The sequence below is a fragment of the Sciurus carolinensis genome, chromosome 1 (genome assembly GCF_902686445.1).
Source record: "Sciurus carolinensis chromosome 1, mSciCar1.2, whole genome shotgun sequence".
Classification (NCBI taxonomy): Eukaryota; Metazoa; Chordata; class Mammalia; order Rodentia; family Sciuridae; genus Sciurus; species Sciurus carolinensis.
Window position 1 is genome coordinate 20177117 of NC_062213.1, and position 15840 is coordinate 20192956.

Sequence of the window (15840 nt, forward strand, 5' to 3'; positions counted from 1 at the left end):
CTGGAGATGTCATTAATCCATGATCTCTTGATACTTACTAACATCTGAGGAATAAACTGTGGACTATTTTTTGTATGTATTGAATTATATTCTATAGCAGTTCTCAGATTTGAGGTTTGTATGCTTTTTCTCCTTAGCATGATTGTTATGGTTTAGATATTAGATGTCCCCCAAAAACACATGTGTGAAACAATGCAAGAACATTTGAAGGTGAAATGTTTGGGTTATGAGAGCTTTAACTCAATTAGTGAGTCAATCCCTATTAAAGTAACTGAGTGGTAACTGAACGCAAGTAGGGTATGACTGGAGGAGGTGGGGTATTGGAGACATGTCTTTGGGGTGTATATTTTGTATCTGGTGAGTGGAGTCTTTCTCTGTTTCCTGAAGATCATGTGAGCTGCTTCCCTCTGCCATACTCTTTTACCATGATGTTCTGCTCACCTTGAGCCCTGAAGAATGGAGCCAGCTGTCTATGGACTGAGACCTCTGAGACCTTGAGCCCCCAGATAAACTTTTCCTCCTCTAATTTTTTTGGTCAGGTCTTTTGGTCACAGTAATGAAAAAACTGATAAAACAATCATAAAATCCTCAGAAGAAATAATTTCAATGTCCAAGTGATAAGCTATCCTACAGTGTCTAGTCCATACAATGCAGACTGGGGCTTAATTTATGTGCAAAATATAAATGAATTAAGTGGTATTCTCAAGTATTTATAATTTTGATAGTCCTTGATTTAGAAAAGAGAATGGTATCCTTGCAATGCATTTTTCATTGAAGTCTCATAACAGCACTAATATCATGGTAGTAATATTTAAATTTGAGTGCCATGTATGTTCTAGGTACTGTACTGAGAGCTTTGTATACATTTTTAAATAATTTAATCCCTATAATATCCTATGACATAGGTATTATTATTATCAAGTGATGCAGAGATGCAGAGAGGTTACATATCTTGCTCAAAGAAGCTCAGCTTGTAAGCAAAGATTTAGGATTCAAACCCAGATCCTCTACCCATGAGACTCATGTATTAAATTACTGCACTGAGTGGCCTAAGGAGGTCATTGTTTTTCTCACTTTAAGGTGACTCAGGTAGCTTACCAAACTACCTTGTTGTCTCACATCTACTATGTAGCTCACAAGCACGTGATAGCGAAGAAATACACAGCATGGTTTTTCATGGCAATACAACCCAGAACTGACCTTGCTCTAGTGGAGCATTTGGAGTAGACATCTTGATTAACCACATTCCAGAAGAAATCTCAGCACATGACAGCTTAAGAGATTTGAGAAACAATCTCCTCTTCCACAAAGTAGAATTCTTTTACATGACATGTCAGGGAGATATCTCAGTGAATTCCTGCTTGAATATCACCAGCAATGGGGAGCTCCTCATTGTGGTTTTTCTTATATTAAACCCAGAGCTTTCCTCAATAACTTGTGTTTATTGATCATGACTCTACTCTGCAGAGTGAGTTTAGCCCATCCCTCATTTATTTAGGTCTCATAAAACTTCCTATTGTAGGTCACACAATGCCTAATAATGGGAACTGGCACTTACTGTATTTAGTATGCCAAGTTCCTGGTAAATCGTTACTTATATTAGTTCACTTAATCTCCCTACAACCTTATGAGAGAGATGAAAGAACTAACATGTGGGATAAATAATTTGCTCAGGGACACAAAGCTGAAAAACAGAAAAACTGGGAATTCACCCCCAGCATCAGACTTCAGTGTCCATACTCTTTACCGCAGTGCCTTAATGTTTACTATGTAAGATACAGCCTCTTTATTTCTTGAACTTTCAACAACCTGGTAACCCTTTTACCTTCATTTATATCCTGTCTAATCTATTAAGGCTTCAAGTATGGGCTGATCAAGAAGGTAGGGAAGGAATGTACTTTCCTTTTCTGAACAATGTACTTCAATCGGTGGAGTCTGATGTCCTCTTACTTTATTTTGGCAACCACAGTCATGGAAATCTTTAGAAACTTCTTTCACATGAACTATTTATAGTGTACTTCTCCTTGTACCTACTACAGTAAATTTTCTTCTGAATAGACAACAACAGAACTTTCTGTCTTATCGCTGTTATGTGCATCTTTTTAGTCTGGGCCTAAATTTAAAATCTAAATTTTCAATTATAATCTTAATTTTGTCATTGAAGGCATTAGGTATCCTCCAGAATCAATCTAGAAACTGGAAGTGGTGAAAGCAACACCCACTCTTCACATCAGATACTGGGTTCATCCGTTCCTACCTTTAGGCTCTGAAGGAATTTGGACTAGGAGCCCTGTAACACTAGATGCGAAAAGAGCAAGGTTCAATTAGTTCCAGCCTCTTTTTAGCCTGAATTGTCTTTTTCTTTATGCAAATAAAATACTGCAGACAACACAGACCTTTTTGAAAGCATGAGTTTTAAAATTTGGGGGGTTGGACAAACACATGTGTATTGGTGGCATGCAGAACATAAGGAAAGAACACAGCCAGCAATTAGGGGCTTTGGAGCTAGACCACCTCCGTTCAGATCTCAGAGCTGCTGCCAGTCAACACTGCTGACCATGGGCAAGTCACTCCCATCAACATGCCACACCTTCCTTGCCTATAAGTTAGGCACAATCATATTCCTGCCTCGTAGAACTACCTTTAATAAGCTAGGACACTTCACATGTTTAGAGCAGGGCCCGCTGGATCATTAAGTAATCAATAATTGCTAGTTATTGCTCTTGTTCTAAAGCCAAATTTGGCTAACTACAGCCCTGGAGTCAAATCTGACCTGGCTGGCTGTCTGTTTTTATAAGTGAAGAATACTTTGGATGTAGCCACACCAATGTATTTACATATCATTTATAAACACGTTTTATGCCACCATAGAAGAATGGAACTGTCACAGAGACCCTATGTGGCCCCAAAATATTCCTATCTGGATCATTCCAGAAAAACCTTGCTGTTTTGTAGGATAGAATGTACAGATTCCTGACCCTAGTCTGTTACTCCTTGGATTGTAGCCTTGTAGAGTAATTGATCATTTCTGGCTTCTACTGCTTTCTCTGTAATAAAGAGTAGTTATGACTCTTCCTCCTAAAGAACAAATATGTGAGAAATTATATGTTGAAGATCCTATTTGTCATTCATCAGCTCAATAATGCCATGTTTTATAGCCAGACATTTGTGCTAATTGCTGTGATACAGGTGTGAACATGCAATTGCTGCGTTTTTATTTTTTCTACCTCTCATGAGTTCTTACTATGTACTGAACACTCTTTGTATGTGTGAACTATTCAATCTCATAAGAACTCTCTGAGATAAGCACTACTATTTATCCTCATTCTACAAGTGGAGAAATGGAGGCATCAAGCCATTAAGGAAATTTTTCCAAGCTCACAAAGTTGGCAGATGACAGAACCGGAATGTAAAACCATGTAGTCTAGCTCCAGAGTCTAGAGTTTTAATTTCCATTGTAAAGTAGTTGCTCAACCTTGAGGACATGTGATCCCCCTAGACAGACCTTTATGCAAACAAATAATTGCATGTAATTGTAAGCTTTCAAACATTTGCAAATTAATTAGCACAGTGTCTGGCATGGAATAATCCATCATCATGATGTTCATGGGATTGATGATGTTGATTTCAGTGACGGTCACCACAAAGTATGGTTGGATTTGGAAGGAGGTGTGTCTGGAGCTGTCAGGAGCACTTCATAAAAGGAGGTCTTGCCTAAACTGAGACTTAGAGGATACAGAGAGGAGTTCTCCAGAAAGATTTCCATGCAGAGGAAACTGCAAAGAATAGAGCCAGGAGAGAACATGGCACATTCAGAGGATGAAACCGTACTTACATGTGAACTATAGGAACCAGAACTTCTATGCAGGGACCAGATGTGAATGACTCTGTGTGAACTAGGACAGACCTAAGTCCTCCAGTGTGTGTCTCTTTAAGAACAGTCCCTTATATCTTCAGTTTGTTTAATGTCTCTCTCCACCCACTTCCCAGCATGCACATGAACACTGGAAGGTGAGTACCTGCAGGCAGGAGCCAGTCCATCTCCCTCACTGTGAGAACTCACCACTCAGAGTCCTTCTCATGGAAGAATTCTTCCAATGTTTGTTGAATTTATGGATAATCAATCAGTGTGCTCTGGGTGGCTATGGGGTGACCTGTGCAACAGAGAGTTTTCCCTGGGAATACTGGCTTACTCTGGGGCAATGATCTTGTTATGTTGAAGAATCAAGGTATGTCCCATTGAATGACTGGATTATCTAAAATAGGATAATTTGGGAATGGAGGTCAATGATTACTTAATGAAGTCAAATCCACCCTATTCTTCTCCTGACTCCACATATTAAGACTCAGCACCCTCATCCTGAATGTCATCATGACGTTTTGAGAAACATTTGGCCATTCTTCAGATACCTTTTAAAAGCCTAGCTTAAAAAACCTACCTGGCAGAATACGAGTGAAATAAATATTGGAAATGAATGAAAACAATAACAATTCTTCTAGACAATGCTGCCCAACCACAAAAAAGGTAAGTTGAGTGTGTAATCTTCACATGGGTTTATTTTCATGTATCAAGAGCCTGTGGGGTTTTGTAAAGTCAAACATCTGCCCTGGGCCTTTGTCTAGAATTTGGCACACATTTTAACAGGGTTATTTGTTGGTGAGGACACAAATAGCAAGATGAGGTAAGACATACTCTGTTTTAAAATGGTTCTGGAAGAGGCAACTCCCCAAGGAATCACATGATATTGGAAGGCTGGAGACCTGTTTTCCCTCCCTTGACAAGTGAGGAAAATGAGATCTGGGGAGGCTGAAGAGCTAGTTAACAGCAGAACTGTAACCTGGGACCCTGCTCCCCAGGACCAATGCTCTTTCACCACGTCATCAGCCTTCTGAGAGATTAGCTATAGTTTCTGAGAAAGTTAATACTGCCTCTTCATCATTTTCCAGTTTTTTTGGAAATATAAATGACCTCCCTCTGCATCTTTCCTCTCTAAGGTGACCTAGGAAAATACCTTAAGGAAAAGTCCCACCATTGCCCACCTGCCCTGGACTTGAATATTTCACCAAAGGTCTGAATCCTCAGGTCTCTTGCCTCCAGCTGATCCCCTTTCCCCTCAGTCACATTAGAAAATCCACATTTTGTTTTCTTATCCTTTGGAGTAATAAAATATTTCTTTTCCTTCCTGTAATCTGAATCCCTTTTTTGTTGTTATTTTTAAGAAGAAACCTTGAACATATCAGACAGATTTTCTGGCTCCTTGGAAACCAGCTTGGTAGGAGAGTTGATTGGATTTGCCTAAAGCATTTCCTCATTAGTAGCCTGTGTGTGCTTTTCCTTTCAAATGTCATCTGGCTGCCCCAACAAAGATTTAATTGTGGCCACTTGGGGCCCTTAGCAAACTTGGGCTTTGCTGAATATTCTTTTGAAAGCCCTGCAACTGCCTGTCCTTCAAGTGAAACACTACAAACATATTGAAAGTGACTTGGTGGATTATTGGTTTGGCCACCACTTCTTACAGCTCCTCCCTCTTCTATTTTTTTGCAACTGGAGATTGGAATTTTAATTGCTCAACCACAGTTTTTAATTCATGATGCCTAGAAAGGGCATGGTTTATTAATTAGTTCTGATTATTAGGCTCCCCGAACTGGGTCTGGCTGCTTCTTGATTGGTTTCAACAGCTCTTTGCCTGAAATTACTGTCTGTAAGCACATGGAGGTGTAATTATGCAGACACTAGCTGTTCAGTTCTGCCAGGTTAAACCCTCTATTATGAATACATATTATGGTGTCTTAAAAGGCGTTTATTGAAATGCCATAGTTTAATAGTTCAGGCTTACAAAATCAAGCTCTCTTATGTTACAGGCAACAGCCTCTTAATTGGATGTTTTCTCCCAGCACATAAAACCATTGGCTTAAACACACAAAAAAAAATTAATTTTTTTTAAAAGTGTGAGAATTACTAATACTTCATGGTTAAAAGTTGACTCTGTAGCCAGTCTGCTTGGATTCACTTCATGTTTCTTCCATCTTCTAGTACTGTAACCTTGAGCATGTGATATAACCCCTCTTCACTGCAGTCTTTGGTAAAATAGGGAAGATGATAATGCTTGTACTGTAGGTTCTCGTAGGAATCAAATGAGTTAATACACAAGAAACACTTAGCGAAGTACATGGAACATAGTTACTATGTTCCTTACTGATTGTCTTAGCACATTTATTTGTATTCATGTGTTGTAAAATCCAGTTTCTTAAGCCCTGAAAGAATTAGGGATGTATCCTGGTGACAAAAGCTGAGCATCATCCCCTACTATCTATTCTCTGCTTCCACAGTAATAGTCCACCAATTTTGTTTGGGTGGCAACTAGACTGATCAAAGTAAAGAACAAATTTCTTTTCCATGTATAAGTGGTCATGAGACTAAGTTCTGGCTGATGAGTTGTAAGCAGAAATAATATGTTAATTTCTAAAAAGTGACCATAAAGGAAGAAAAATGTTTTCATTTCTTCTGTCCTGCTAATGGAATGTGGTTGTTTGGGTTAACTTCCACTTTACTATGACCAAAAGACCTGATAAGAAAAATCTGAGAGGAGGAAAAGTTTATTTGGCACTCATGGTTTCAGAGATCTCAGTCCAAAGGCAGCTGACTCCATTGCTCTGAGATGAGGCAGAACATTATGGTAAAAAGGTGTGGAGAAGAAAAGTAGCTCAAGACACGTCAATCGAAGCAGAGAGATCCCTGCTCACCAGGAACAAAATATATATCCCAAAGGCACAGCCCCAGTGACCTACCTCCTCTAGCCATACCGTCTGTACCTCACTACAGTTACCACCCAATTAATTCATGTAAGTGGATTAATCCACTGATTAGCTTACAAATCTCCTAATCTAATCTCTTCGCCTCTGAACCCTCTTGCATTTTCTTACACATGAGCTTTTGGGAGATACCTCACGTCCAGACCATAATGGTGGTCATTGTGGGTGGAACTCAAGCAGCTGTCTTGGATCACTAGGTGGTATACTAGGTATGCAGAGAAATAAGGGAGTCTGTGCAACTTCAGGAGGCAGAGCTGCCCTAATATCCCTTTTCTTTCACTCTAGACTTCTGGAAAATGAGTAACCCACTTCTATGCTATTTAAAGCACTGATTTGGGGTATTTATTGCAGACAAATCTAGTCTGAGCAACACCTTTCTTTGCCTACATTGGACTGTACTGATTATTAATATGATTATAATGAGTAGCAATTTCAGTATGTAACACATGAAGAACCATGGAATGGTTTCACTCTCCTTGTAGAGGAAACATGGCTTTGCCACTCCAAACATGTCTGCACCGTTCTCATTCTCTGCCTGAGGGTACTTAGCCTCAGGCTTTAGTCAAGAATTGAAGAACACTCAAATGCTTGACCATTGAATTATGCTTATAGCTCATGGACAAATCTTGTTGAAAGTATGAAAGTCTCTTCCAGCAAGAAGGAACAGTCTGGCAATTTCAATGCTTATTCTGAACAAGAAATCATGAGTTCTTGGACAAATCCAGTGGTGATTTTCTTTTGCTTTGTTATACGAGTTAAGTATTGTCATTTTTTCTATACCTTATAAAATAGAAGCAGTACTCTTAAAGGATCTTTAAGCAAGGATGTATTGATGTTACTTATTCAGGACACATATGAAAAGAAGTTCCAAGACCTCTCAACATGTCTTTCTTAATTTGCTTAAAATTGAAAACTTATTTTCTACCAGAGATCACAGGACTCTTTAGGGATTTTGCTGAGATTTCCTAACAACATTAATAAAAAAAAAGAGGTGATATTTAAAGATCTCAAATGAAACATGGATCCCAAGAAACCTACACTGTTAATCCTACTCAAAGGGTAGGAAGGGAGATAAACTTTGTTTTGTAACTGCCTTAATGATGAAATGCAAATGTGTTTTTCAGCAAAACTAAATGAGGTTTCTGGAACTTGTGAATTGATACCTTTGCATTGGGAAAATTCTTAGACTCTATTCTTCTAGGGATCCAGTTATACATATAATAGACCTTCTCGCTTCATCCTTCATATCCTTAATTTTATTCTATATTTCCCATTTTTATCTTTGCACTACATTCTGTATAATTTCTCCTTATCTACAATTCACTAATTCCTTCTTCTGACATGCCTGTCTATTGAAGTTTTAATTCTAATGTTGTTGTTGTTATTATTACTAGTATTACTACTAGACATTCTGTTTGGTTCTTTTACCAATCTCTTATTATGTCAGTTTAAAAATTAACTTCTGGAAGATTCAAACTCTTATTTGTTGCTATAAACATACTTGTAGCTTTGCAATATGTATAAGACTGTTCCTGCTGTCAGGTTTTTGTGTGCTAACTCTTGTTCCTGGTAACTGTTTTCTTGTGTGAAGCATTTTGATGTTATCCTGGCTCTGGCTCATTGTTATCAAAGATGATTCATAGAGATTCTTTGAAGTCTAAGATGAAATTGCTGTTCTTGAGAAAGAATTTACATTTAATTTCATTAGGACCCTGTAGATTTGTGGAGTTTGGGACCTCCTTCAACCAGGTTTAATATTTAATATGAACACTCGTATCATATACTTCCTTCCTTCCTCCTTTTCTAAGCTTCAGTGCCTGTCTTAACATCGCTCATGAATAGCACAGTTCTCAGCCCATGAAAAGTGACTGATAAATTTTGACTGAATTAATGAATCTTTAAATTATCACATCTATCTGGTTAACTTATTTTCTCTGTCTTCATTCTTGGTTGGTGACTTAAAAGAAATACTCTACATTAAGTGTTATTCCCAGTTATTTATGTTTTCTGCAAGACATTTGTAGGTTGTCTCTCCTTTATAAATATCTCTAGTGTTGTACCACATAGGAAGTGGTTACTTGGTAAATATGTGCTTCCATGCTAACTCTCCACACTCCCCATGCTTATGGCCCAAAAGTGCATCAAAGCACACATTTCTGAGATTCCTCTCCCATTACATAAATGCTTTGGAGTGTTTCTTGGTCTCTGGCACTAATCTTTCATGGAAACAGTGAGATGGTGAATCCATTCTAACATCTTTTCCTTTAAGCATACCCAATCTCACTTCCCTCAAGTTCTCTCTAAATTTCTGGAGGATCACAACTGCCCATAGAATAAAGTCCAAACTTCTTAACTTATCATTTTGCATCCTTCATCTAAGTAGCAAAAACATATTTCTTGAAAGATTATGACCTCCATTGTCTATAAAATAACACCCCTCTTAATAAAAAAGATGATTTTGAATGACAAAAAAAAAAAAAAAGAATATGATCTCTACTAAATCAAACTCAACCTTCACTACTTAATGGCCATGTAACTCTATGTGAGATAAACTTCTGAGCATTGGTGTGCTGGTATGTACAGCAATACTAACTCATAAGGGATAAACTACATAAAGCTGCCAGCGCTCACCAGAATTAGAATAACCAGATAAGGTATTTCTTTCTAGCAGGGTCTGTCTGAAAAGGATAACAGTGTATTCTTATTCTTATTATTAATTGTGGGCATATGAATGCTCAATAATTTCTAGACTTTTGTTTCCTTATTAAATATAAAGTGGAACCTTAAGTGGTAATTTTGGAGCTTAAATATGGGAAGATACTCGAGGCAACCGATTCAGTACTTGGCACGTGATTACGTAGACACAACAAATGTTACTTCATCATCCTCCTTCCAAATTGAGACACAACTTTTCTTACATAATACATTATATAAGAAAAAATTGTTATTCTTATCTCTACTTCTTAAAGTCCTTGCTAGCCTTTAAAGTCAAGTTTAAATTCCTCTTACTCCATGAAACATCCCTGATTCTCACTCCTGAAATACTCATCCCACACTCCAGCCAAGATAACAATGCAACTAAAAGGAAAATCTTCAACCAATCTCAGCTGATGCTTGAATTCCCTATATGTCAAAAAGTATAACTCCGCAATGCACAAATAAGCAGTGTTCTAGCTCCTACTAAAATGGTTTTAGAGATGAAAATTTTAATATCTTCTGAAGAGGTCTATTTATTCCAGAGATGGCCTTAGTCTTTCCCCTAAATTTTCTGCTTTTGTTCTTAGGTACATCTGTATTCCTCTTTAAACATAGTGCCCAGAAATAAAAGTATTCCTTAAAATGCCTAGTTTAATAATAGTCTTTCTCCTTCTGTGACTGTAACCTGTGCTAACACATTTGCAACAACCACGGAGCTGTACGGTCCTCTTAGTTTCACTTACATTTCATCAAAACTTTGACATCTTCTTTTAAAATATGTGTTGGTATGAAATGATTTCTCCTTTGCCTTGAATTAATAGGGTTGTTTTTGACATCTGTGATTGAGTTCCCCAATATAGATACATACTACATGCATCTAGGTATATTTCTCTGCTTATTAAAACTATTGTGAACCTGATTCGTTTTTCCAGCTCCTAGATTCACTTATTTCTCATGGTTTCTTCCAAGGTACATAATCTATTCCCAGTATAAAACTTAGCTCATCCTGTTTTGTGCCACAGATTGTGTACGTATCTTATGTTTGCTCTTAGGTGGGCTTCCCTGGAAGCAGAACTCCCATCTAGGGGCTGGTTGACAACTCTGTAGACTTCCAGTCTTGCTGTCCTTTGTTGAAGCAAAGGTAGTTCTCCAGAGTGGAAGGGCAGCTATGAGTTGTTCCCTGCCAAACCATGGAAGCTGGGATACAGTGAAGGGATCCAGATGAGACACCAAGACCATCTAGGATAGACACCCTGGGTGTTGTCACTCTCCAACAGGGAAAGTACATATTATTTTTCTTTGTAGTCTCCCTTAACCTGAATCCTTATCTTGCACAGTGGAAGCACTAATTTGTGAACTGATTTATTAAAGATCTGGAGGAAATGTCCCCTAGTTTTCACTTGTTGCAAATTATTGCCATTTGTAATAACAGAAACTGTGAGGGACTTGGTCACATGCCCCCATGCAGTAGAGAACCAGGGTGTGTGACAGAAGGATATAGACATTCATACTGCACATTCCAAGACTCTGGTTACCCTGTCAACTCAAAAACCATCTAAGGACCAAATGCTCAAATTTAGAATAGGAAAATAGCTTCCACAATACCAAGGCAAACATAGAAAAGGGCCAAATTTCAGTCTATTCCATTCACCTCTTACATTATTTTTGGCCTTTAAAATATTTCATAAAAATTACACACACACACACACACACACAGTTAAACATGAGAATTTTCTAAAAGAATAGTAAATGAATAGTAAAAGCCTATTTCTTCATCATCTTGACTTTTATTTCCAGACCTAAGACTATTGAATAGTGTTAATGTTTTCTTGTGTATGTATTCAAAAATATTTAGATATACAAGCATATATATTTACAATTTTATACACAAAGATATAATAGTGTATAGACTGCTCTCTGTGCTTCTACTAATAATTAATCAGATAGGTTCTTCTGCATCAACACATCTATATCCATATCACTTTTGAATAACTATGAAATATCTTACAATTTATTTAAGCCGACATTTTTCTAGTTTTCAGATCTGACAAATAATGTTTTGGCTACTCAAATTGTTACCACGAATGTGCTTTCTTGTGTATATCTTTGCATATATGTTCTCAGCATTATTCAATCGAAGCCCTACCCTTGCTTCTGGACAGCAAACTCACATAAGGGGCACTAAACACAGCTTCCAGATTTCTTCCATCTCTATTAAATAGTACATCTTCAAGCCTAAGTTATGCTTTCTCACTCTCTGCCCATTTGTTTTCAGCCTTTTCCCAGAATGCGACTTATAATCAGAAAAGATGGATGTTGCTGCCGTTGGAAAAAAGAAAAAAAAAAAAGCTACAAGTAATTCTAAACTGCAGGAGAGAGTCATAGCAAGTTCCTAGGGCCACATTGGTACATAATTTAAATAGTAGCATGATTACGTTCAGAGGAACAGAACTTCTGAATCTTGCTCAGAATTTAAGAGGTTCAGTATTAAGAGCTTGTCTGATGCACGTTTCTTTCAAAGACACAGGGGGACTTTCCAGAAGCCCAGCCCGGTGTACTTAGAGCCTCTCTTGTCTCTTTGCTTGCAGTGAAGTACATGCGAGAAGCCACGCCCTATGTGAAGAAGGGATCGCCTGTGTCCGAGATCGGCTGGGAAACGCCCCCGCCTGAGTCCCCCAGGTTAGGGGGCGGCTCCTCAGACCCTCTGTCGTCGCAGGCCTTCTCCTTCCATAGAGACCGGAAAAGCATCCCCCTCAAAATGTGCTACGTCACTCGGAGCATGGCCTTGGCTGACCCTGAGAACAGGTAACTGGAGCCCAAACTCTCCTCCCTATCTCAGCTGCTCCTTGGCACCTGGGGTGAAGCGGGACTTTTGCCAGGCTGTGCTCCTGATCGGAAAACCCTCTGTGGTTCCCAGAGAACAGCAGGAATGGGCCCCACTGAGTGCGTGGGCTCCAGCCAGGCCCCCTCCTCCTCTTCCACCCGCCTTGCTTTCTCTTACCTTCATGGAGATTGTGTACACTGAGCACCAGCGCTGCAAAGAGTGGGAAGGATTGAGATCAGGACCCCACCTGTCTTTCTTGGCTCTGTCATTGACAGTTTGTGTGACTTTGTGCATGCTTCTCAAGTCACTGACCCCTCAGCTTTGTCGTCTGTAGGATGGGAATAATTATAACATAAACCGGTTGTGAGGGTTCAGTGGGGAAATCCATGTGAAGTGCTTAGCGTTACGGGGAGGGTTAGCTGAGAGAAGCCGGGAAGCTGAGGAAAAGGAGCAGGGAGTGCTGTTTCCCAAAGTCCGTGCGTGACTATAGGATAAGATATATCACCAATCCATGGCAAATGGAAAGAGTCCTGCCAAGAGGAAGTAAATGTTTGGGGTAACTTTCCCCCCGCAAAAAAAAAAAAAAAAACTTACTTTAAGTCATCTGAATAGAAAAAAATGTACACGTTGGAGGGAAGTAAGAGATAGAGAGAGCAGGAACTGAGCCAGCAAGTGGGGGCTCTCCAGGACCTCTGCAAGCTCTTTAAAATGCTAAAAATAGGCTCGGCTCTACTGGTCCTTATTTATAACATGTGTGGGACAGCTGCAACCCACCCGAATAGGAAATATTTGGCTAGGTTCAGAGTTGCTGATGGGGAAAAGCCAAAGGGAATAGGGGAAGGGAGAAAATTGCCTTCTTGGCTCTCAGCTCAGGGTCTTTTTTTGTTCTCATCCAGTGAGCTCACTCCAAGGAAGCTCGAGGGCCCTTCTGACTCCAGCCAGCTATAGAATTGCCCTGCCCTGCTCACCTGCCCCTCCTGTGTCAGTCATACCTGCTCAGGGCTTGGCCAGTTCTGTGAGGCAGCCAGCAAGTAGAGGCAGGAGAGGAGTCAGAACAGACCTAAGGAGTTGGCAGTCCTTTGTTCATGGACTCCCACCCTATTCTCCATTTTGTTCCCACTTGATCTCTTCCTGTTTCGTGAGCCTGCAGTTCATGTGTTGGTTGTCCTGAGTTTCTTCTTCTCTGGACTCTTACCCACCCAGCAGAACAAGTCCTTTCTCCCAAGAATCTGACATCAGAGGTCTCAGATGGGATGAATTCCTATCTGTCGAGTGCTGTCTTGTTTAGATTTTATGCTAATTCATATAGACCATAGATTGGCGCCTACAGGTCCACCCAGACCACAGATATGGGTTGTTCTTCAATGGGTTCTAAAGAAATCTCAGTTAGTTGCCCTATTGAATAACTAGGAAAATTCACATAAAATGACAGATTTCTGCTTTTAAGAAAAATTGACAGACCTAGTGATATTAGTAGAGATTTCTCCTTTGAACAAGGGAATGAACTCTCCTAAATACCCCTGTTACCTAGTCTTAGGGGATTCCATTAATTACCTACCTGGTGCTTTACTTTTCCTGCCCAGTCGTTGACATTATAACCCTGCTTAGTCCTCTGAGTTTCTATCATGATTCTCATCCTACAGTGGCTAATTGAGGCTAAGAGTGCTTTTGTAAGTTGGTAACATCGTACACCTAGTGTATTGAATGGTTGGGCTTCAAACCTCTACCTATAGCATGGGTGACAACATCAGGCATCAGCCAGCCATTTCCAGAAAGTCTAAACCGAGACTGGAAAACTTACTGGGGTATCACAAAAGCTCTCAATACATTGGGGAGAAATTCTGATTAAGTGATTTCTAGGGTTCCTTCTAGCAGTAGATTTATATGCCATAATGTTACTCCTAGATGAGTCAATTATATATTAAAGAATATTTTGGGAGACCTCAGACCTGAATCAAATATTAGAAACTTCATTTTGTGTTTCAATGGGTTTTAAAACCTTTATGCCTGGACTCTTCAAATCCACCTTTGTTGAACATCTGCAGGCCTTCCACGTTGGTAAGAGAGCCTGCTCTACCAGGGTGTCAGAACAAGCAGGACAGATTGAAAACAAGGAGCCAGCTAAGCCAGAGTCTTCCAGAGGAGACTTCAGGCACAGATGGGTCCAAAACTGCTGTTAGCAAGGAGATTGTGTGCCTTGGTGAGACTTCTCCTGGTTGAGAAAAAGAAGAAAAGCAATGAATGTTTTGTGGAATTCTAATTATATACTCGTAAGAGTCTAGCATACCAGTCAGAAATGTAAAATCTGCAAAGTACAACTCTATGCTGAATACAAGAGACACTCCTAACACAAAGCGAATTGAAAAGTGAGAGCTATAAGGTCTGGACAAAGCAAACGAGGCGAATGCAAACAACCAATGGCAGCAAAAAGGCCTCGATTTTGATCTTGACAAATGACCAGGTAAAAATGTAGGCCCAAAAGCACAAAGTGAATCAAGGAAGGACTGATTTACGCTGAGGCCAGAATTCACAAAGAACACTCAATAGTTAGGAATGCATACCAAATAAGACAGCAGAAATCTTTACAGCAGAAAGTGCAAGAAAAGGAGACAGACATGCACTCATATTAGATAATTTAGCACACACCACCACAGGAAAGCAGAGGACAAAAGATAAACAGTACCTAAGAGACACCAACAATGTGATTCACAAGGCAGACTGGGATACATCGCAAAATTTGTACCCTGATAACAGAGAAAGCACTTTCTTTTCAAATCCACATAGAGCATGCACATAATTCTCCACACATAAGGTCACAAAGAAAATACAGTAAGTTCCATAATGTACAAATAATGCAAGTAACATCCTCTGATGATAATAGAATAAAACTAGAAAATCAATAACAAAATCAGACCTCAGAATGCATAATATCTTTCTTCTTGGACTTTTAAAGGTTCTCCATAAAATAACTCTTGGGTCAAAGGAGAGATATGAACTAAAATTATAGCATTTCTTAAAAAATAATAATGTAAGCAGTGCATATATTAAATACAAAAGAGAAACAAGAGGTAAAACAGAGTATAAACTGTGTGGTCAGCTTGGCCCATGGTGAAATCTTGGTTCTACAACATGCATGAATTTAAGCAAGAATTATGTACTTAGCTGTCCTAGGTCTTACGTCCTCTATTCTCCATTTTATTGGCAATGAAACTTCACTGAGAAGTGAGACTTGAAGCCAACAGCAGATCTGGAATTCCAACCCAGGCCTGGCTGACACCAAGCCCAGTTTCTGAATCATTTTTCCCACTGCCTCCAACTTCTGCACCTGGCAGAACAGCTCACCTGAACTGTAAGCCAGGAGTTAATGGTCTCCTGGGTGCTAAAACCTGAGAATTGATGACAAATGCTACAGCGTCTCAGGGCTAATCCTCTCAGTTGGTGACACACAGCTGCTTATAGTTTGCATTAAAACCTCTAATGCTCAATTTCTCAAATAGAAACAGCCA

The 15840-nt window shown here is 39.3% G+C and overlaps 1 protein-coding gene across 1 annotated transcript in view; it reads left to right on the forward strand.

Annotated features, from left to right (window-relative positions):
• Sntb1 (syntrophin beta 1) overlaps positions 1-15840 on the forward strand; it is a 244176-nt gene that overhangs the window by 88300 nt on the left and 140036 nt on the right. The window contains exon 2 of the mRNA XM_047557284.1: positions 12099-12315. Coding sequence (XP_047413240.1) covers positions 12099-12315 — 217 coding nt within the window. The remainder of the gene's footprint in view (positions 1-12098; positions 12316-15840) is intronic.